The sequence below is a fragment of the Haliotis rubra genome, unplaced genomic scaffold, assembly GCF_003918875.1.
Source record: "Haliotis rubra isolate DU_JTF1 unplaced genomic scaffold, ASM391887v1 Scf158, whole genome shotgun sequence".
NCBI lineage: Eukaryota > Metazoa > Mollusca > Gastropoda > Lepetellida > Haliotidae > Haliotis > Haliotis rubra.
In genome coordinates, this window is record NW_025765536.1 from 633278 (window position 1) to 657840 (window position 24563).

At 38.8% G+C, this 24563-nt stretch overlaps 1 protein-coding gene and 1 long non-coding RNA gene across 3 annotated transcripts in view; one reads left to right on the forward strand and one right to left on the reverse strand.

The window, feature by feature from the left end:
- LOC124271158 overlaps positions 1-23860 on the forward strand; it is a 48290-nt gene extending 24430 nt beyond the window's left edge. Inside the window, exon 2 of the long non-coding RNA XR_006896957.1 lies at positions 23543-23860. This is a non-coding gene — a long non-coding RNA (uncharacterized LOC124271158). The remainder of the gene's footprint in view (positions 1-23542) is intronic.
- Positions 13993-24563, reverse strand: part of LOC124271156 (prickle planar cell polarity protein 3-like) — a 161878-nt gene continuing 151307 nt past the window's right edge. For both annotated transcript variants that reach the window (XM_046706225.1, XM_046706226.1), the window contains exons 4-6: positions 18767-19018; positions 18099-18302; positions 13993-17642 (exon numbers count right to left, since the gene is read on the reverse strand). In XM_046706225.1, the coding sequence (XP_046562181.1) occupies positions 16173-17642; positions 18099-18302; positions 18767-19018 (1926 nt within the window). In that variant the 3' untranslated portion in view covers positions 13993-16172. The remainder of the gene's footprint in view (positions 17643-18098; positions 18303-18766; positions 19019-24563) is intronic.

The following is a 24563-nucleotide window of genomic DNA, read 5'->3' on the forward strand; positions in this document are numbered from 1 at the left end:
TCCTTGTTGTACCCATTAATGCCGAGTGCCAGGCAGGGACCAACAAGTACCATATTTTAACGTCTTTTGGTATGACGCGGTCGGGGATCGAACCCGCGACCTTCCGCTCTCCGGGCGGACGCTCTAACCACTACACCACGGAGGCGGCCACCGACACTACAATTCATGCAGGGCTTCTGAGTATATACTTCACATTAGGCGTTGATGGTGCTATTTGGTGTTTCTGTATATTTTGCTCGCTTGAGCCCAATGTGTTGTGTATTATTAAACCAGTAAGTAGACATTTAGAGAAAATAATCCTGCTTGAAATGCTGTTTCAGGTGTCTTCGAACTTACATCTGTTCACGCGTTGCCTTTCTTGCGTCACGCTGCATCAGCTCATAACAGCGATGTACTAATGTAGGTTATAATAAGCCAAACGCTTATGTATACGTGATGCCTATATTCGACCAGTAAACAAAAGACCTCTTAGTGCTGAGTGAGTTACTTTGGTTTCAGTCACAGTTACATCTTGTCGTGCTAGCTCAGTGTGGGATGCAAGCCCGGAGTGATGCAGGTATCAGACGTTTAACGCTTTGGTTGAACCAGACTGGCACGGTGGTGTAGAAACATAATATCTGACGTACACACGCTGAAAGGGCTACTTTGGCTAATTACGTTAACTGTTTGTTGATATGGTATATTATTCATTGTGTAAAGCCCATTCCTGATGTCCCTCGCCGAAATATTGCAGGAATGTTGCTAAAAGCAGTGTAAAACCATACACATTCATAACAAGTTCTAGGGCGGTGGGGTAGCCAAGTGGATAAAGCGTTAGCCCTTCGCGCCGAAGATCCGTGTTCGTTTCCTACATGGGTACAATGTGTGAAGCCCATTTCCGGTGTCCCCAGCCATGATATTGCTGGAATATTGCTAAAAGCGCCGTAAATATATACTCACTCAAACATAACAATTTCTAAACATTTGCTTTATTATTAAACTATTGTTTCCAAGTTTGGTCTTTCTACCTTTAATGTGCCCATTATATATTGTTAGTGTTATGACCTATATTTAATATCGTTATCTCGGTCAGTAGCAAAACTTGAACTCCTTCTGACCATGTCGCGATATATAACGGACGAGGAACACGTGTTATGTCGCATGATTCGTTTATATTATGGAACCTCAACATCCGGACGATTCACTCACCGTCAAAGTCAAAACTGATGGATGCATAATACGAACACAATAACTGTCACCGGAGAACGGCGTCTGGGACAGCGATATCAAGAATAGCTATATCAGTAAAGTAGATATGATTTATATACACACGCCTAAGAATATTCTGTCCCCAGTATCTTCCGCAACAGGTTTCATCGGGGTTTAAAGCCCCCAAAAAGTGATGAAACAGTGGGTGACACCAGGTGTTCGCGACACTTGGCACTTGACAATTCTGATACCAGCTGCTTGACGTATGTTGCTTCCTTGAATGGATTTGCGGAGCAGAATAAGCCTGAAGTAGTCCGTAATAGACTAACAAATAGTCTCTGAAATGAACATATTTTACAGAAAAAACAGTTCATAATAAAAATTAAAAAAAACTGTAGAAATCTAGACTTGCATTGGATTTCTTGGATATGTTTATTTCTGGGTCTGTATAACAGGCTTTAATACATGTGGCCGTGATATGACTGACTGCGCTGGAAAATACAATTCAGCCAATCACTAACTACAAAATGAATGGTTCAACAACTTGTCATAGAACTAACAGTCACTTATGCTTTTGTTCGCTCTTTGTGTACTTTAACATTCATGTTTGAAGTTACTCAGTTTGCAGTGGACGTTACAGATGCCGGAGACAGCCAAACCGTACATATACCTGATGCTATACCTATTTGTGATGAATCTGGGCATTACATTGTTTTTTTAAAGTATGTTACATCAGAGAATAACAAAGATATAATATTCAACTAAAGCATTGACATAATCTTATGACATAAAAACATGTATGTCATACCCCACTGCTATTAATATGCAAATTAGATAAACGGTATGGGAACTTTTTTCGCCTGTGCACTTTAGAGTGAAATTCTACCAAAGATGTAAACAAATGATACAGAATCGCTATTGTTACCGTTATCAAAGGTTCAATTATTCTGCAAAAATTTACGTATGTTTCTAAATAATCCAAAGGACCTTCTTACCAAATGAAAATACCCAAAAGACGTTAACAAGTCGTTATTTCTTTTCACACAGCAATCGTAAGTCTCTTCCCACAGAGTACACTGCAAACAAAAAGGCTTGGATGACATCAAGCATTTTCCAAGATTGGCTAGTTAAGTTGGATGAAAAAATGCACCGGAAGCGGCGACGAATTGTTCTTATTGTTGACAACTGTCCAGCCCATCCTGATGTAGACAATCTGAAGGCCATCAGACTTGTGTTTTTGCCTCCGAACACAACATCCAAGACTCAGCCGATGGACCAAGGCATCATCAACAACTTAAAGGTCCACTACAGAAAGCAGCTGATGACCAAGTTCATCAATGCCATTGACAAGAAGGAGTCTGTAAGCATAACAGTCCTTGATGCCATGCAACATCTACGACAGGCTTGGGACTGCGTCCAACCCCAGACAATCAACAAGTGCTACTTGCATGCAGGCTTCAAGATCTCTGACCAGACCAACAACCAAGTTGATGATGACAGCGACCCTGAGGATGATGTGCCCATTGCCACCCTAGTTGTTAACAACATCACTCTTGCGCAGTATGCCAGTGTGGATCATGACTTGGTAACCAGCTGCCCTGCCAGTGAGCAAGACATCGTCCAGAACATTATCGATTCCAGGACCAGGACCCAGCTTCTCAGTGACGACGAAGATGAAGACGAAATGCCCTCTCCTCTACCACCTACTCTTGATGCCACAACAGCAGCCCTAGAAATCGTCAGGCGTTATGTGATATCACAAGACGACGGACACAGTGTAATGACAGGCTACGACATGGTGGCCAACTATGTTGCAGAGAAGGAAATGAAGAAATGTTTTACAAAGAGACAATCCCTCACGACAGCTTTTGTGGAGTAATAAGTTAGACTGTTAGGCTAAAATATTTTGTTTCATTATGTTTGATTTTTTATTACTTTGTATTATAAATGTATTACTTAACTCAATGAAATTTTATGGAATAAAACATGTCATATTACTTACAAATGTTGTCTGTTGTTCTGCTGTATACATATACATGTACATTGTACATGCATATGGTTGTCATTCCCGGGTTTTGATAAGTTTGGATAAGTAAAATACCTGATAAGTAAACAATTTTGGCGCGTCCCTTGAAATTTTACTTATCAGGTTTATACTGTATCGGGTGGTCAGGCTCGCTTACTTGGTTGACACATGTCATCGTTTCCCAATTGCGCAGATCGATGCTCATACTGTTGATCACTGTATTGTTTGGTCCAGACTCGATTATTTACAGACCGCCGCCATATAGCTGAAATATTGCCGAGTGTGGCGTGGAACTAAACTCACTCACTCACTCATATACTGGGACGCCGAGGTCAGGAAACGATTGTCCACAACGATGACCTGATTGTTCAGATCTGTGGTAATCTGGAGTCCTATTTGGTCCGATAACTCAGATGTCCAATATCGACAAATAAGAGCTAACCAGTACAAAGACACGGCTGGTACATGATAAGACATATACGGTATTATTAATATAGAATCATTTCGCTGGGTCCGGCCGTAGCTTGAGGTAACACACGCCGTGACGTGTGGTCATTTGATAACAACGGAGTAATTAATGCGTGCATTGCGAAGCAAAATTCAGTCGAGTGACCCATGCATACAATAATAGTTTCTTTTGTGCAACATGTAAAAGAGAAGGAAACGTTTCTTGTTAGATGGTTCCGTAACCAAAGACGGTTTGACAAGAAAGCTAAGAGGTCTCAGGAGATGTGGTCTCAAGATGGCAAGACACGGTAGATATATAACACGCATACTTTATGTACATAACAGGGAAAAACTATTTCCATAAACCTGGGGAATATCTGCTCAAAGCAGCGTCGATCGTACGATTCCGACTGTATCGTGAACATATGCTTATGAATAACTATCAAACAGTGATATTACCAGGTGTTCGCAGAAGATGAAGGCAACACCTGCAGCTGCAGAACATTCCAAAGGAACAGGTGGGAATAAATCTTTCAGAAATGTGTTATGGTGTTCACCCGATCTACACAGATAGGCAAACACAAGACCGTCTTCATACCAGAACGAAACTACTTCAAAATGTCAGTGGCTTCGTTTCCGGAACAGAACTCAACAATATTCCAGATATCCTCTTGGAACTGGTTGTTTTTATGTAACATATATCTATAGTGGTGCCATTTGTTATTTATAGTTTCGTGGTTGTTGGTTTCAATTTCTGCAAAACTGGCTGACATTCAAGACATTCCTATATCGTGTGCATGAGGCGTTAACACTAGTGGTGCCGCACAAGTAGTTTGATTCTTGTGTCATTTGTATCATACTTTTTTGGGTTGCATGTTCTTCTGAGTCACAAATGGAGAGAATATGTTTTAGATCCAACCGTTTTTACCAAATCCTGACAAGAGGTAAAACATGAAAGTGTAACCTCAGACACATTTATCTCTCCCCATTCCAAGATGAGACTTCATTTAACAAAACCTCGCAAGCGTTACCACGTAACGAGCGGGTCTCGACTTGTTCCGCTCCTACTTAAACCAAAACAACATTTGTAGATGGGAGGACTAATTTATCAACGTGAAGGCCAACTGCATCTGACAGATGTTTAATCTCACTTATAGGATTTGTCCAATGAAAGATACACATTAGATCACATGGTGTACATCAAGTTCTCTTTTCATTCAAGAGGCATGTACGTTTCATGGGATTGTTTGCTTCACGCGTATGCCATGCGTAGTGTTAGGACGTGCTTGCATGGCGATAGAAAACTCGTACACTACATTCTCTGAATTTACTGGTACTTTCCCACGACAAAGTTTACGGCTTAACCTCAAATTGTACCTCAATTTCCTGTCAGAAATTTCGTTTTAAACCTATAATTTTTCGGGGTATTTTGTTTTTAAAATGTACCATTTAACAGTTAAACATTTCTGTCATCCCGGATAATTATATAGAGATTATTGCACGAGCAAGTGTGTCAAACGACTTATACGAAACTCGTGCAAAATTATGTATTACCCTCGCTCTCGCTCTCGCTCGGACAATACGAAATTTAACACTCGTTTCGTATAAATCGTATGACACACTTGCTCGAGTGTAATAATTTCTTTATTATCCATTTTATCCATGTGCATTTGTGCAGTAAAACACGGAAAGCAAATGTGACGGCCTTGTTAATTGACGTTCTATTGTTTAATGACGTCACAGACGACGTTATGTAGAAACAATGGTTGCTTGGCGAAAGTGATATGTGCACCATGCACCCCACTCTGGGTCCGCCTATGCAGACCACCATATAAGTGGAATATTGCAAAGAAACAATTCCCCAGATTACATGCTATGGCAAATATGTGCCTAATTTAACCACTGTCCTTACGTAGAATTGAGGTTTGATACATAGAATGCATGTTTAACCCTGACCACATTCAACCAGCTGGTTGTAAGGAATAATTTCTCCTGAGCACACTTATGTTTGTCGGAAACAAGTGATTTGTTCTACCTTTAGAAATACTGAGGTTGTGTCTTTTTACTTTAGCGTTTTCTTGAGCTGAAGAGATCCAAGATTGTCGACAGTGTGTCTCACGTTACATACCCCATTGTCCACCCAAAGAGTTATGCTGCTATAAAATATCCGTCTTTACACCTAGGTGTGAACCCCTTATTAAAATGTCGTGCAAAACCAACGTTTTCCCGTGAACTAATTAAACGATTTAGAACAAGGTTTATCCTTAAATGTTCCTGCTGTGTTCATGGATCGATTTATCTGATCTGTCTCACCGCAGAACTTAGGTTCCTCACGCTTGAAAATAACGTTGGTTTAAAGCAGATACTCTTTAAGATAATTATTATCGCCAACTCTAAATTTATAAATGTTCCATGGTCAGCCTAGAGTAGGGCTTAGTCTCTGAATACATACAATTTCGATTGCAACAAATAAACCCATTTAAATTTTAAAAAGGAGCCCCAGGGAGCCCCAGTGATTCAGAACATGAGGAAAGCTCCATTTAGGGCTTCAGCATTGCAGGGAGAGCTAGGCAGAAAATAATATGGTTCGGGGACTGTGAGACAGACTATGGTCAGCCTTGGGCTATGGTCTATACAACAATTTCCTGGTTGGAGCTTGTTGATTTGGAGGAGAGGCCACTGAATCGGGTGGTAGGTGACGGCAAGGGCCAGTTTGTCGCCTTCATTGATTTTCTACAATGTGTGATGTAATGTGATTACCGGAGACATTCTGATGGATATTCCATACCTGACTCACTGGCTCATTTATTCACTCAGCAATGTTAAATTAATGCTTCCCTTATGGAATCAAAATTAAATAAACTGACATCACCAGCAGATACATACTGACTCTGTAAAAAGAAAATCCCTGAGCTCTGTACTCTTGTCGGGTAATCACCAACAGTGATGACTCAGCCTGCTTGGTGGACTGCAGCATTAGCCACAACAGCTGAAAAGGAATAGTTGAAGTTGTCATTTCCACTTACACCCATCAACATCAACTCCAGTGAAACCTTCACAAAAGATGCTCTCTGAAGACACATCTCAGTAGGCGAAGTAAGAAATTTCAACAATCTGACAAAGTGAAAGTGTGAGGCTTCAAAAGTCCTTTATTTTCATAATTTCACTATAAGACAAAATGTACAGATCAACTGAAATCACAAAGGCACACCCTCAGTTTACTTCGCCCTAGTCCTGGAAATAACATAGCATAATATCTCATTATGGAAGAATAGTGGCAATATTCACCTACACTTTGCTTTAAACTTTCTCAATAATGATCATTGTGTTTTGGCAATAAGATGAACGATTTCTTATTTAAATGACCTTTTGTAAGATTATGATGTACATCTGTATATAAGTTCATTTTATCTTGGTGTTCATGCTTCAGAGTGTCCCACATTTCAACCACCTTGCACCATACTGCCAGTTGGGTAGGAATTGAACAAGTTCAAACTTTCTGAAATGTTTTGGTTCAAAGATATGTATTTCCAAACATGACGATGTGTGTCGGGATAGAAGAACCATCACATGTAGTAACACCTCGGTTTAAGATTACCATAATCAGTTGTGAAAAACAACGGGAATGAAATACAAGCGTGGCCCTGTTTCTTAGAATAATAGTAGTATTAACAAAAGGCATACCATAATGATAATACTATCACATACCCTCCACACACTCCCACCTTAAACACTGTGACTGTTTCTTGGAATAATAGAAGTATTAACAGTAGGCATACCATAATGATAATACTATCACATACCCTCCACACACTCCCACCTTAAACACTGTGGCTGTTTCTTAGAATAATAGAAGTATTAACAGTAAGCATACCATAATGATAATACTATCACATACCCTCCACACACTCCCACCTTAAACACTGTGGCTGTTTCTTAGAATAATAGAAGTATTAACAGTAGGCATACCATAATGATAATACTATCACATACCCTCCACACACTCCCACCTTAAACACTGTGGCTGTTTCTTAGAATAATAGAAGTATTAACAGTAGGCATACCATAATGATAATACTATCACATACCCTCCACACACTCCCACCTTAAACACTGTGACTGTTTCTTAGAATAATAGAAGTAGGCATACCATAATGATTAACAGTAGGCATACCATAATGATAATACTATCACATACCCCCTCCACACACTCCCACTCCCACCTTAAACACTGTGACTGTTTCTTAGAATAATAGAAGTATTAACAGTAGGCATACCATAATGATAATACTATCACATACCCTCCACACACTCCCACCTTAAACACTGTGACTGTTTCTTAGAATATTAGAAGTATTAACAGTAGGCATACCATAATGATAATACTATCACATACCCTCCACACACTCCCACCTTAAACACTGTGACTGTTTCTTAGAATATTAGAAGTATTAACAGTAGGCATACCATAATGATAATACTATCACATACCCTCCACACACTCCCACCTTAAACACTGTGACTGTTTCTTAGAATAATAGAAGTATTAACAGTAGGCATACCATAATGATAATACTATCACATACCCTCCACACACTCCCACCTTAAACACTGTGACTGTTTCTTAGAATAATAGAAGTATTAACAGTAGGCATACCATAATGATAATACTATCACATACCCTCCACACACTCCCACCTTAAACACTGTGACTGTTTCTTAGAATATTAGAAGTATTAACAGTAGGCATACCATAATGATAATACTATCACATACCCTCCACACACTCCCACCTTAAACACTGTGACTGTTTCTTAGAATAATAGAAGTATTAACAGTAGGCATACCATAATGATAATACTATCACATACCCTCCACACACTCCCACCTTAAACACTGTGACTGTTTCTTAGAATATTAGAAGTATTAACAGTAGGCATACCATAATGATAATACTATCACATACCCTCCACACACTCCCACCTTAAACACTGTGACTGTTTCTTAGAATATTAGAAGTATTAACAGTAGGCATACCATAATGATAATACTATCACATACCCTCCACACACTCCCACCTTAAACACTGTGACTGTTTCTTAGAATAATAGAAGTATTAACAGTAGGCATACCATAATGATAATACTATCACATACCCTCCACACACTCCCACCTTAAACACTGTGGCTGTTTCTTAGAATAATAGAAGTATTAACAGTAGGCATACCATAATGATAATACTATCACATACCCTCCACACACTCCCACCTTAAACACTGTGACTGTTTCTTAGAATAATAGAAGTATTAACAGTAGGCATACCATAATGATAATACTATCACATACCCTCCACACACCTCCCACCTTAAACACTGTGACTGTTTCTTAGAATATTAGAAGTATTAACAGTAGGCATACCATAATGATAATACTATCACATACCCCTCCACACTCCCACCTTAAACACTGTGACTGTTTCTTAGAATAATTAGAAGTATTAACAGTAGGCATACCATAATGATAATACTATCACATACCTCCACACACTCCCACCTTAAACACTGTGACTGTTTCTTAGAATAATAGAAGTATTAACAGTAGGCATACCATAATGATAATACTATCACATACCCTCCACACACTCCCACCTTAAACACTGTGACTGTTTCTTAGAATATTAGAAGTATTAACAGTAGGCATACCATAATGATCAATACTAATACTATCACATACCCTCCACACACTCCCACCTTAAACACTGTGACTGTTTCTTAGAATATTAGAAGTATTAACAGTAGGCATACCATAATGATAATACTATCACATACCCTCCACACACTCCCACACCTTAAACACTGTGACTGTTTCTTAGAATATTAGAAGTATTAACAGTAGGCATACCATAATGATAATACTATCACATACCCTCCACACACTCCCACCTTAAACACTGTGGCTGTTTCTTAGAATAATAACAGAAGTATTAACAGTAGGCATACCATAATGATAATGCTATCACATACCCCTCCACACACACTCCCACCTTAAACACTGTGGCTGTTTCTTAGAATAATAGAAGTATTAACATAGGCATACCATAATGATAATACTATCACATACCCTCCACACACTCCCACCTTAAACACTGTGGCTGTTTCTTAGAATAATAGAAGTATTAACAGTAGGCATACCATAATGATAATACTATCACATACCCTCCACACACACTCCCACCTTAAACACTGTGACTGTTTCTTAGAATAATAGAAGTATTAACAGTAGGCATACCATAATGATAATACTATCACATACCCTCCACACACTCCCACCTTAAACACTGTGACTGTTTCTTAGAATAATAGAAGTATTAACAGTAGGCATACCATAATGATAATACTATCACATACCCTCCACACACCCCACCTTAAACACTGTGACTGTTTCTTAGAATAATAGAAGTATTAACAGTAGGCATACCATAATGATAATACTATCACATACCCTCCACACACTCCCACCTTAAACACTGTGACTGTTTCTTAGAATAATAGAAGTATTAACAGTAGGCATACCATAATGATAATACTATCACATACCCTCCACACACTCCCACCTTAAACACTGTGGCTGTTTTTCAATTAAAAACATATTAACTACAGTCGTAATGAAAGAGCAAATAATAAATCACAACCAGGCTATGGTTTCTATAGGGTTGCTCCTCATCATCAAGTTTCTGGCTTTGACCCTGTGGTTTCTGAAACTAGTGTTCTCAGTTATTTTCAAAGTGTTATTAATATAGGTTTAAAACAAATAGTAGACAAACTATGATTTGAAAGTCATTAACAAAGTTCTGATATTATAGATATTGTGTCTGATTCATCCATAATTTGTTAAATGTTAAAGGACATATAAAGTGCCAAACCATTAACTCGACTGGTGAGCTACAGAGAATTGCCTTACAAGAAGGCTTTACAGTTTAATAATTGTCCTCAGTTTCATGAAGCTCCACTGTGTATTGCTTTCACCACTACCCAAATTGTTTTCACCACTACCCCAATTGTTTTCACCACTACCCCAATTGTTTGTGGTGATCCATAATGTTATCATCTTCAACCCTATATGTTATTTTGGGGATTACACTTTCTCAGTAAAGTACAGATTTTAATACTTTTTGAGTCTCATCCAGAATTCAAACCAACCATCTCAGTGTCAAGCATCTGATCGCCAGCACACAAACTTCTACCCGCTTCCAAACTGAAAACTTGATAAATGGTAGTTGAGATCACACACTTTGTGTACCCCTCTGACGAGTGTAAATTGGCATGGCTCTGTGTCCAAAAGCTATAAATACACAATACCATTTAGAAGGTGGCAAAATGTAACAAGTCATATATTTGGGATTACACTTTCCCTTTCGAATGTTGGATGCAACTCAGGCTAACAAAAAGTACTAGAATCTACACTTTACTGAGGAAAGGTAATCCCAATTATGTTACAGCTGTTACATTTGACTACTTTCCAAATGACATTGGGTATTCATCTTCAGCCCCTAATAGAGAACAATACCTTAGATGAAAGTGTAAGTGTTTAGTCATGTTTCCTCCTAGTCACTATGTCACCTGGGTGTAACTCAGTACAATACTTACAACAGATGATATATCTGAGAATGATATACTACAAGGATACTATACACCACACAACATATTGCATATTTAAAACCATACCAATACTGGATCTGGCTAATACTGAAAAAATACATATAGTATTACAGTATCAATATTTGTTACTCCAACAAAACATATTACAAGATATATTGTGTACTATATTAGAATGATAAAGAAACATCTACACTGACCTGTGCATCAAGAGAAACATTCTAAAGGTAACATTTAAATCATAATTCTTCTATCCTTTATCATTAAAATTATACTGCATTAAGATGAGAAAAAAGTGTCATAAAATATACTTTGGCCGAGTTTCATCACATTGTATAATATGAAGCACCTTAGTTAAAAATACTGGTATGGTTTAGATGCTTTTATCATGCTCCATCCAGGTTTTCTGAAGGATAACCTTGACGTATTTTGGCATACTTTATAAATTACACTGATATTCCAATACAAACAGCTGTTTTGAGATGGCATCCCCACAAATAATACACATGGCCAGTAGAAACAATTTGCATATCTGGGCAATGGAATATATGGATATTGTTTGATGAAAGAATTCATATTATGATTTGTTTGATGTTCAGTGACAGTCAGAAATATCCCAGCCCTGTCATGACGGCCTGTAAAGTAACGGACATACCAGCAATATCCCAGCCCTGTCATGACGGCCTGTAAAGTAACGGACATACCAGCAATATCCCAGCCCTGTCATGACGGCCTGTAAAGTACCAGATATACCAGATATACCAGCAATATCCCAGCCCTGTCATGACGGCCTGTAAAGTACCAGATATACCAGCAATATCCCAGCCCTGTCATGACGGCCTGTGAAGTACCAGATATACCAGCAATATCCCAGCCCTGTCATGACGGCCTGTAAAGTACCGGACATACCAGCAATATCCCAGCCCTGTCATGACGGCCTGTAAAGTACCGGACATACCAGCAATATCCCAGCCCTGTCATGACGGCCTGTAAAGTACCGGACATACCAGCAATATCCCAGCCCTGTCATATGATGGCCTGTAAAGTAACGGACATACCAGCAATATCCCAGCCCTGTCATGGCGGCTGTAAAGTACCAAAGTACCAGATATACCAGCAATATCCCAGCCCTGTCATGACGGCCTGTAAAGTAACGGACATACCAGCAATATCCCAGCCCTGTCATGACGGCCTGTAAAGTACCAGATATACCAGCAATATCCCAGCCCTGTCATGACGGCCTGTAAAGTAACGGACATACCAGCAATATCCCAGCCCTGTCATGACGGCCTGTAAAGTACCAGATATACCAGCAATATCCCAGCCCTGTCATGACGGCCTGTAAAGTAACGGACATACCAGCAATATCCAGCCCTGTCATGACAGCCTGTAAAGTACCAGCCCTGTCAGCCCTGTCATGACGGCCTGTAAAGTACCAGATATACCAGCAATATCCCAGCCCTGTCATGACGGCCTGTAAAGTACCGGACATACCAGCAATATCCCAGCCCTGTCATGATGGCCTGTAAAGTAACGGACATACCAGCAATATCCCAGCCCTGTCATGATGGCCTGTAAAGTACCGGACATACCAGCAATATCCCAGCCCTGTCATGACGGCCTGTGAAGTACCAGATATACCAGCAATATCCCAGCCCTGTCATGATGGCCTGTAAAGTACCAACTGTTTGATCAGCATTCTAGAAGTTGGTGAGTCAATAATGAAGCATATGACTTTATGGATAACAACTTCATGTTCATACAATAAACAAGAAGTTGTTATCCATAAAGTTGTATGCTTCATTTAGTAAAGTAGCAGACCAACGGCTCCTTTCACGAAGCAACCCTTACCAAGGTTAACCTTAACCCCCATTCTTTAACATTGCACTAAGACTACCTTAGTGACTTACGATCACCTTAATGCTCTGTGAAAGGAGGCCAAGGCAACTAGCAAGTTTGGTGCACCTTGATAAACCCCTCGTATTTTCCACTGGATTTTGACATCAACTTCTTATAACACTAGTGTAGATCAACTTGGGTTATGCCTGCATGTTTTACCTCATATCTCCTTCTCCCATGTAGGTGTGTAGAGTGACAATGTACTACTAAATATACAAGTTATCATAAATAGGTAAAAAAAACTCGCTTCACAACCACATTGAAGATAAGGGTTTCCTCAAAATTCTGGTCAAAATCTTGTGATCAAATATGAAAATACATTGAAGAATAGATGTAATTCTCTTCTCAAGCAGGATCATGGTCCATCTCACCCAAAGGCCCATACTCCCACATAGCTGTAGAACATTGCAACTGGCACTTCCATCACCCATCCACATACACAATATACAGGGCCTCATTGAAATCCAGGAAAACTTCTGCTAAATTCCAAAACGAATGGATGTGCTCTCTTCATCGTGAAATTATCGCATTCTATAAACTCTCCAGTCAGAATAATTTCAAAGTCAACTTGAGAGAATAGTCACAAAGTCACATAAAAATACTGGACATTTAAGAGAGAAAGTGGTAAAATATGTGTAGATGTGCATTTAGATTAAACGTGAACCTCAAACGGAACAGTATTAAAAAAATGATCAGTTTACTGAATCAATAAAAAATACAGAACTTATTGGAAAGACAATTAACTGAAACCCAATATAAAACTCAACAAAAACAAAATAATTTGTGAAAATCAGGTAACTTTATTTCATAATAATTCATGTTGATAACATCAACTACAACGTGTGGGTATCATTCAACATGCAAGATACTTTGGTGGTCTCTTACATTTCATCTACAAACAAGGTGTGGAAGAACTGTCAGGTATAACTGAATTATTTAAAGATGCACACAAAAATCTCTTGATTCTCATTTCAGTGAACAATTGCAACCCTGAACTCAACAGATTTTCAAAAACAAGTGCAGGTAGCTGCATTTTGCTCAAGGCCATAAGACCTCTGATTTGCAGCATGAGGTATTTGTATATAATCTAAACTTAAGGTGATATAACCATAATGTTTATTATTAATAATATTCTTAAACCCAAAAATGAGAGAGAAAAGATTTTTATGGAGACCTAACACAATGCAAGCAATTTGATAGTGATATTGTAATTTTCTTATATCATTATCCAATATGCGAGACATATGACATTGCAATTTGGAAGAACTTGTATGACATAAATATTGTACATTGCACTTTTTTTTCTATTATATCAAAACATGCATCATGCCAAACATGCATTATCAAAAAAATGTTTTGATGGATTGTGAAATGCAACAATTTACAAAAATAATCCAAGCATGTTTTACAAAAGGTTTGATTCAAACCAAATGCTAAACAGTTTTAAGCAAATGAAACAATATCCATTTTATCTTTTATAGTTCTGTTGCTTCACACTCCAGGTTAAAAAGTGTCCTTTTCACATTCTTATTACTTGAAATTCTTTGGTAATGACAGGAATTCCTACTGTTTACAAGGCTGAAATATACTTCAGTTATGAAATATTTGGTAACTGACACAAAAAAACCCAGCAAGCTAAAAATATATTATTCATTAAGGCAACTATCACAGTCGAAAATATTTGTCTATTTATAAGAATTCAATATTTTTTAACTGAATCCCTTCAAAATGATACCTTCAACAAATAACACTTCCCACAAACAATGTTTACAGTTGTCCCAGACATGGATTAAAAGAGACATCTGAAAATTTAGAATATTTCTGATTCTCATAATATAATACAATCTGTTTCATATATTGTTTACCAAACAGAAAATATTTCAAGTATTGTTTGAAGGTGAATTTATATTTTATCAACTGTCAAGTCATACTTCTCTATGAAGTAAAGGTTTCTTAAAAAAGGGTTTTCTATTACAAAATTGCTTCACAATAACAAAAAGGTCACATTATGTATTGACATAATAAATTATCTCAATATCAAATGCTGTTGTTTGACAAAATATCATGAAAACCAACACTACTTTACTTATATATACATACATACAAGATAGTTGGCATTCATAGGCAGCAGAAGACAAAGGGAGATAACCCTGTATTGCACATCAACAAGTGACTTCTTCAGTTAATGGAGATATAATATGGAAGCTCTTTCACCAAAACAGGTTCAAGTATGTATGGGAGACTAAGAGATTGAAAACAAGCTCCTCTCATACATTATAAAAATTAAAACATTTTCATTTCGAATTCTGTACATTTTGTGACAAGATTCTGAAAGGGAAGACAAAATCACAATGGTAAAACTGGTCTGCAAGGAATTAAAAACATGTAACTTTTCACAAGAATTGTTACGGTAAACGTCCCCAGTCATGACTATATCCCCCTTCATTACACCCATTCAATTCCTTGCAGCAATTATTGTGAATATGGTGCAATTATGAAAAACATTGGCATATTTAGATTAAGTATTTGGATGCACTTCAAAATCACAATTCCAGCACAGTAACAACCGAAGATAATATATTTACAACATGAGCAAATATATTAATCTTTCAGTAGTTGGATCTCCAATAATACAAATATAGGAATTAGCACATGGAATATCGTGAAAACGTATGAAGACAAGTTTTGAATCGAGAAGATTTTCATGCAGTCACGATTCATCATGCAGAAATTTATACAGGTTTATCACACATATATTCTGTTGCTATTTCCTCTGCCGGATCGAGATTTTAGGAAAATAGTCTGTATCTCCCAGCTCTGTTCTCAACTCTACCCTGCTGTACATGTTCTGAAACAACGCACTGATGTCACAACACATGACCCAATATGTCAGCACTAGCATACTGGAAGATAAATAATGCTTAAGTTTATCAATATACACTCAGTAGTGTTCACGCCTAGCTTATAACACACTGCTTATTCTTGTTCTTGTGGCGGCCCCTAGTGTTCATAGTCCTTGCACGACCTTGGGGTCCAATACCCATGTCATCCACATACGATATACGTGGTCCTGGTCCTTGTCTCTGAGGAGAATCATAATAGTAATAATAATCATCTGAGTCACTAGAACTAGAGCATGTGCTACATCGATCATCCTCATATGGGAACCGATCAAATCGGTCCAATACTGAACTTTCCATTGAAGGAGGGCGGCCATTGAATCCCCCTGTTGCTCCACGTGGTTCAGAGTAGTAGGAATTTCCCGGTCGTCCCTCGAAGCTACGGCTGCGCGGATAGCCTGGGTTGTTTGCGCCCCTGCTGTGAGGCCGTGCTCCTGTGGGTGGGCGAGAGATGGGGTTCATCTTGTGCTCATCCGGGAGAGGTATTGCCGCAGCTCCACGACGCCCCGTCTGTCGGATGTTGGGGAGTTCAGGGAAGGACCGGTGTGATAGCGGTTGTTGTTGGCCATGATGGTGATGGTGGTGGTGGTGATGGTTGTGATGATGGTGTTGCTGGTGACCGTGGGGCACGGCATAACCATTATCACTCTCTAGACGCTCACAACCAGTGGTGGGTGGGGTTTCAGGGGGACAAGGTGGTATCCTCTCTCGCTGAGGATTGATAGAAGCATAGTGGACACTCACATTCTTCTCGGACCCTGACCGACTCCTACTCCTTGAGCTGAGGTTACTCTTGTCCGATCCAGGGGTGTCCGGTTCTTTTGTTAAGTCCGGCATTGAGAATTGTGAGAGTCTGTTACGTTTCTTGGCCTCCTGGCAAGGAAGACCATCGATGAGGCCATCAAGGTTCAGATGATACACCGCCTCTGGGTCAGTGAAGTTAGCATTTTGTTGCGGCGCCTGGTACAGACCTGGTGCGTACACCTCGCTGTTGCTGCTTGTAGCATAACCCTGATCCCTGTCTGAAGATGGGTAGCTGTCGTTGATGGTATATTGTTGTCTTAGCACTTCATGAATGTCCTTATTTCCTTCTAGAAGCACATGGCTAACAGGGGAGCCTACTCTCACTGCCTGCAACTCTTGAAGGTAATCTTCAGGTCGTCGGGGAGTCTGAGTCTGCATAGAACCTGCTCGGCTACATGCAGCTGAGCAGTATATAACACCATGTTTGGGTAAAAATGGTTGTCCAAGCAAAGACTTTTGACATGTGTGGCATTTGAAGCATTGATCTGTTGCATGCCAGTGTTGACCTTCATGGGTCATTTGTCCTTGATCGACCCCGATGTGTTCACCACAAGTGTCACAATATTCCGCAAACATCCGCTCAAAGCATCCACAACAATATGGTCGCCCTTCTCGCATAATGTAGCGTTGACCACCCAACATGGTATCACACTCAAAACAACAGAAGTGCTTCATGTGCCAGCTTCTTCCTTCAGCCTCCGTACACTCGTCTGCAAAGATGATCTGAAAACAAAGCATAAGATAAAGTGACTATTTATGAATGAAGTCTCTAACCACCTGAGGATTGCCCAATAAGGAAGTCAGTGTGACCTAATCCCCTGATCCGTGGCCTTACCACGGTGACACATTACTGACCTTTCATGTATTAAATTAAGCTGCTACTTTCCTAACAACATGTCACATACTTCAGCGTGACACTGTGACATTTGACCAACATTCCCTGAACATAAGCCTCTCACTCTCAACATAAGCAAAATAGATTTCACAATCTCACATAAGTTCAGATTAAACTTCACAACAAAATATTTTTGTCAATTCTCATCTATTTTACCACTAAATGTCACTTTTACCCTGATGTATTGAATTAATTAAATATCTACAGCAGTCTTAATACAATTAACATCACATTAACAAGTAAGTAATGTGTAAAAACCATTTTGTCATTTTTTCCAAACATACCTCATCACATGCCGCACACCGAGGCTTCAGCATCTCGGCATGGTGACGTCCACAGTAAAGTTCTCCTTCAGCGAAGAAGTAGATGAGGTCTACAAGAAGCTCGCTGCATGTGTGACACACAAAACATCCTGGGTGCCAGCACTTGTTGGCACCGGCACGTGTCGCGAACACTGCCATGTCCCCACCGGTAATAGTGCACTCACACTGTAAGGAGAAACACAACTAATGTTGATACTACGTTGTGTCTACGTTTAAATACAAGTAACTACCAGACAGCAGAGACTGGACTTATGATGAAGGGAAACACTATTTATAGCTGGACTTCTTTATTGCAATATTTTGGTGTAGAACCTAACACCGTTATCAGTTAGGAGTTGAACTTATGATACCATGGAACTAAATTATTGTCCCTTTTTTATCATTACATTTTGTTATTTTCAAAAAAATTGATTTCAGGTGATTTGAAATTTACTTGCAATGTGAAAATTTTCAGTTTCTGGAATAAATTTGTTTAGTAAACCAACAGTATTTTTACAAACAATGAGTGTACATTAATTAATGTGTACATATAGAGTGTTCTTTAAGTATAGGATCGTTAAGGTAGTTATGTTTCCATAAATATCACATGGAATTATATCATGAATAGAGCCATCAGCATGTCTCCTCACCTGAGTACATGCAGTTCCCTGCAGGGTGAGAGGGAGGGGCCTGACGGTGCCCCGCCCAAGTGCCTCCCGTTTGCGCTGTGCAGAGAACATCCGCAGCTCATGCTTTTCTTCCTCTGCCAACACATTGCAGTAGCGCACCTCGTTGTCATGAGGAGGCAGCTGTTGTAGCAGTTGCCGCACACGGTACTTCTCGCCTGCACTGTTGAGGTACGGCACCTTCCCATCCGGGATCCCATTGAAGTACTGGTGAATCTGCAAAGTAAAGGACAATTATTATCATGATGATTATTATTTGGTGCAGGATTATCATATTTTGATCTTAGTGTACATAAACTGTACAGACTTATATATTTCTTGATAAGAATTGGGTACAATGAATGTTTTTGTGCATTTCTTGGGCATTTCTCTGACCCACATTTCCGCCTTGTGTAAAACCCTGTACATCTATTGCAGCTAAATCTTTATTGCACAACATAAACGTTAATCCAGGTGCCACATGCCTTCAAATACTCATGCAGCATTCAATACTGTCATGATACTACAGGCAGAACTCGATATAAGAGATGTTAACCTACTTGCACCAGGTGCAACCTGAGATAAAAACCTAGTTGCACCAGCCAAATTCCAGTTGCACTGCTTTTTTTGCAATATGTAAAGAAAGAAATATGGTATTGAATTATTCAAAGTTTAGAAGAAAAATGAGCTGACATAGTTATATGCTGCTCATATAATGTTAGACAGATTGTTGATTTGTTTCTCAAAAATTAACTTGCACCTGGTGCAAGTAAGACCGATAACTAGGTTGCACTTTGTAATATTGGGTTGCACCAGTGCAAGTAACAAAGCACTAAATCAAACCCTGGCAAAGGGAGATACTATTTTATGAGAGCTTCCATCACTTTCCTCTGTCAATGACAGTTTCAAAACCTTTTCCAAAGCCTGTAAGGTGAATTGTGAAAATTATTTTCTTTGAACTTCAAAAATAATCAGTCACCTTTGTAGTTTCTACTGTCAAAGGACTCCTCCCTCCCTCCCCCTCTCTCTCTCTCACACACACACACACACACACACACACACACACACACACAAACAGACCCAATCTTACAACCAAGCAGTTATTTCCAAACTATCCATATTCGCAGGACAGGCACACCTATGAATCACCATTTTGTGCCCCTAAAACATCTGTATATTTTCAGTATTCAGCCAGCTAAGAGACAGCATGTTTGTAAAGCCGTAATTGTATAACTGGTCTTCTAGCAAACACAACATTATCATAATCACATCCAGATGAGAGTTGCAAGCCCTACCACCAACGAGAGGCAGCTGTTTTAGATACCCCTGCCTAATCAAAGCTTAATCACTGTGTGTAATTCCTACCACAAAACTGCAAGCACAAAATACCTTTATAATGGGCATAAAATTGAGATGGGCTCTGGTGAAGTCCCACCACTCATGCTTGATTCAATTATACAGACTTGTGAAAAACTGGAGCTGATGCTCTGGAATTTCGGATCTCCCTTAGATACAGTTAGTAGACATTCAACATGTCTTAAAAAGTTAAACAGGCATGAAAATATCTTGTTATCTCATTATTGTATTTATGATTCATTGAAAACATCACTTCGGGATTTTTATTTAAAAACATTTAACTGTTTAATAAAAGCATTCAATCCTCTTATAAGTTGCAAAACTGAAAAAGAAACGAATATATCTTGTTATGTCATTATTGTATTTGTGATTCATTGAAAACATCACTTCAGATCTTTATATTTAAACTAAACATTTAATTGTTCAATGATAGCAATGAATTCTGCAACGTAAAAGCTTTGCACTTTATAATTCATCTGCAGTAAAACTGGGAGAATTAAATAGCTTTTGTTTCCCATGTGTAATATATTTGCAACAATTTGATATTTCTCTCTTTATCCCACATAGCATTCAATTATTGAATCCAATTTCATACTTGAGATCACATTTCAAATCATATTTAACAGAGCATTCAAGCTTGGAGTAATGATGAAAGACTTTAGATATCCCATATGATACAAAGCTGATTTTAACATTGTGGCTGAAGTCTAAATAGGTACAAACCGATCTACCAGTCAAATCCCATGAAGAATGCTAGCAATCTTAATATTTTCCATGACAGCAACTATGTCATTCTTCATAAACTGTAAAATCATAATGATTTTTCAGATGTAAAAGAATTTATTAATCATTATTAAAGTTATGCACTAGAATCATACACAATAAAATGGATGACCTATCATATGATCCACCAGAAACACACCAAGCAAGACATGAGATAGTTCAAATACATAAACTTCTACTACAGTAGTGAGATAATAAATCCAAGAAATAATGATTAATTTTTCAAACCCAATAAAGTTTTATTATCCAACACTTCAAGGAGCCGTCTGCCCCAGGTGGCAGCCATATTGTTTTTGAAAGGTTTGCAACAAAAAATGAAACAAACTTTGTTTCTTCACCAAACCATCTCCTGGTCTCAACAAACAAAAGTGTAGATTTCGTTTACAGGCTTCAGAGCGACTTTGTCGCACCAGGTAGGCCTCGCTTTGTTTACCTAATTATTTAATGTTCTTGTTCCTTTTATCCATGTTTCTCTTAACATGGAGAATATGTCTGGAATGCTTCTTGGTTTTCACTAGGAAATGGTTTCGACCTATCTCCTGAACATCCTTTAAACTCCATGTAAGTTGACTACAAGATGATAGAAAAAAATTCTGGCACACGCCCAGGACAAGAAATTAGCTGAGTAGCAGTAACACTGCAGTACCAGAGGCTCGTTTTTTAACTAACAAAAACCAACAATCGTAGAGTCATCTTCAAAGTATAATAGGAAACGTGATCCATGTAAACAAAATAATGCAGTTTTGATTTCTGGTAAACCTGTTGTGGATTCTTGTGAATCATCAGTGTACATTACTTTGCTTAATATGAGAAAACATGGCTCAGTTAGTTTGAAGTTCAAGAGGAGGGAGAGGTAGGTAAGCGGCTGAAAATGGTTGTCTACTGGATATGAATCTATGGTGCATGACTGTGTTAATGGTGATGAGATGGTGCCACAAATCACCTCAACAATTAGCCCCTGATCAAACTTGATCAGCTAACAATAAATATAACCTTCACCATTTCTCATAGCTCTGTGCAAGTGCTAGTCGAGGGCTTCACCTGGTACAAATCTCAACGCTGCCGACACAAATGGAGGCGATTTGTCAGATTGCAGGCATTGAATCTGGTTTCAATGCAATCTGGCAGTTAGCGATCCCCACCCCCTAGCCTCCTCCCCACCCCTGCCCCCCCTTTCCACCTCCTGCAGCTGCCAGGCACGTGCCCCCCATGTAAATGTCTCCCTCTGTTGGTTTCCCCACTCTCACTTGGTGTAAGCTATGCAGAGGTTACTGTTGTTTTTGATTCTTGGTTTGTGATACTACATCCTTGAGGTACTCAATTTCTGTTTGATTTATCATAGCATTACATCAACTCAATATTGAGTGTGTAAGCTATAACAGCATACTGCTCCAACACATGACCATTCCAGGCAAATATCAGATCAAGAGCATCAAAACCCATGCCAAAGGACCATCCCAAAATGATAGCAGTCAAACCCAAGATTTCTCAGATGAGCCAACAATTTGACTTTTAACCTACTAAACTGTCTCTTAAAGTAAGAAAACATACTGTATTGAACAATAAGCCATTTTATATCATGGACCAGACACATTTTTATGACTGTACCATGGTAAAGAATATTTTCTAATTATATCTACAATCTTACAAAATACCCCCAACCTGCCCAAAATTATTTCTGATAAGCTATTGCTAAAAATAGGCTAAGAGACCTCAGGAAGTTTGATCCCCGGCAATATCTCCCAAACAACGGTTGTTGAGCACTCAAGCACATACTGAGTCTATTACCGACTCATCTGTCTGAGAAGGGATCGCTCTACAGGGTCTGGGACTGGAGCCTGCTGTCAAGTTTTGTCTTAGAATCAATAAGAACAATATTAGTACCTATTTCTGGAAAATATATACAGGAATAGGTGAGAATATATCCAAACCGAGAAGAAATTTTGTTCTGAGTGTTAGAGGCCTAATCTATTCAGACATTGTTACGTTGTGACCAGCCAACAGTTGCCCTTTTAGCTGATGTCAAATTTCAAATTTTATTTATCCAATTCAGAAGACATTTATGGGTTTAAATGATACAATAGCGGTAAGGGTGATATTTCTTGATGCAGTAAAGATTCGTTTTACTTCATATCTGCCACTTACATCAAATTAACATACCATTTTAGAATGACTAAGGATCTCTGTATCAACTCAATGTTAAAAATTGTCAGTTTAAGTGCCTAAATTTGCGATCTTCCTTTGCCAAATTTCATGAGCCCTGAGAGCCGCCTAACTTTTAATTAACTTCATCAAAATGAAGCACTCTTGCTGACAAGCCTATAATAAATTATCCAGATAAAAAAATAAATCTTAACCCATTCTTTGAAGATTGGTGATTCAAGCTGTCCGACCATCCTTTTAAGCTATGATGCCGCGGCTGTTTCTTTTGTTTCAAATGGGTTGTGTTTAAACTACTTTAGAAGAACATTTCTGACATGCCAATGCATTTTAAAACTCCATACTTTGAATGTGCCCGACAACAAAGGCCTGTATGAGGAAGCCCATATGATTAGCTTTGATGCATAATATGGGATAATCTTCAAATTATACCAATTAAAAGTTTCATCGTTCTGCTTTCAGTGTCTGAATACAAGCTGGGCTGTTATGCATACTAGCAGCCCAAGAACAATATTATGATCCCATTCTGACAGGAATGCTGCACTCGGATGAGGCCAGCTTGTCTGACCTGTAACCTCTGATGACCCCTGAGTTTGGTGTTCCTTCACATAAAAGTGTCCATCTTTCTCATGAATAAGAACAGCGATAAAAGACCCATCAACGGAGGGATCCCAGTGGACTGGTTTGATGACTTGCCACAAGATAATGCTGCATTCCGACCCATTACAAGTTGATCATGGATAATGAGTCCAGAATAAAGACTTGCGGAATGTGTCAAAACACACAGCTCTTCATTTACAAAAGATTAATGCATTTCATGACTAAGTTATCATCAGAATGTTTAGATGGTTCGGAGGGTGTCTGGAAGGATGGGGAAATGTATGACTGAGTCGCCAGCCCTCTGATCTGAGCTGGGAGGGTGACAAGCTCCGCACTCTTCAAGAAGATTTGAATTTGACCTGTAACCCTGTTGATCATCAATAGCCAATTGATATGGCCGACCTAATGAATCATTTGGGAAATTGAAGGAAGCTTCACAAGGAATTTTACAATGGTCAAAGCTCAGTGGTCATTTGATAATGCTCAGTACCGAAAAAACACCTTAAATCAACAATTACTCAAGACAAACACTACTCTAAATTGACAGGAAATGATAAATGTTTTTTACACCAATCAATGCTTGTACAAATATGGGAAGTGAAGTTCTCCAGATGAATTCCAAATAATCCAAAGAGTTATCAGTTGGCAAAAACCCTTATGAAAAGCTAACAACCATTTTGAGGTTTGCAGACAATGCAGCAACGTTTATCCTGAAAGCATCAGCAATTCTCTTCCCAAATACCAAAACATCCTCATTTAAGTCTAGACACAAGACGTACAGAAATTGTAATAATCAACCACTACAGCTGTGGAAACAAGAACTCTCTTCCCTCTTAACCACCTCTTTGGCTTCCAGCTCTGGTTTTATGAATCCACAACCCTA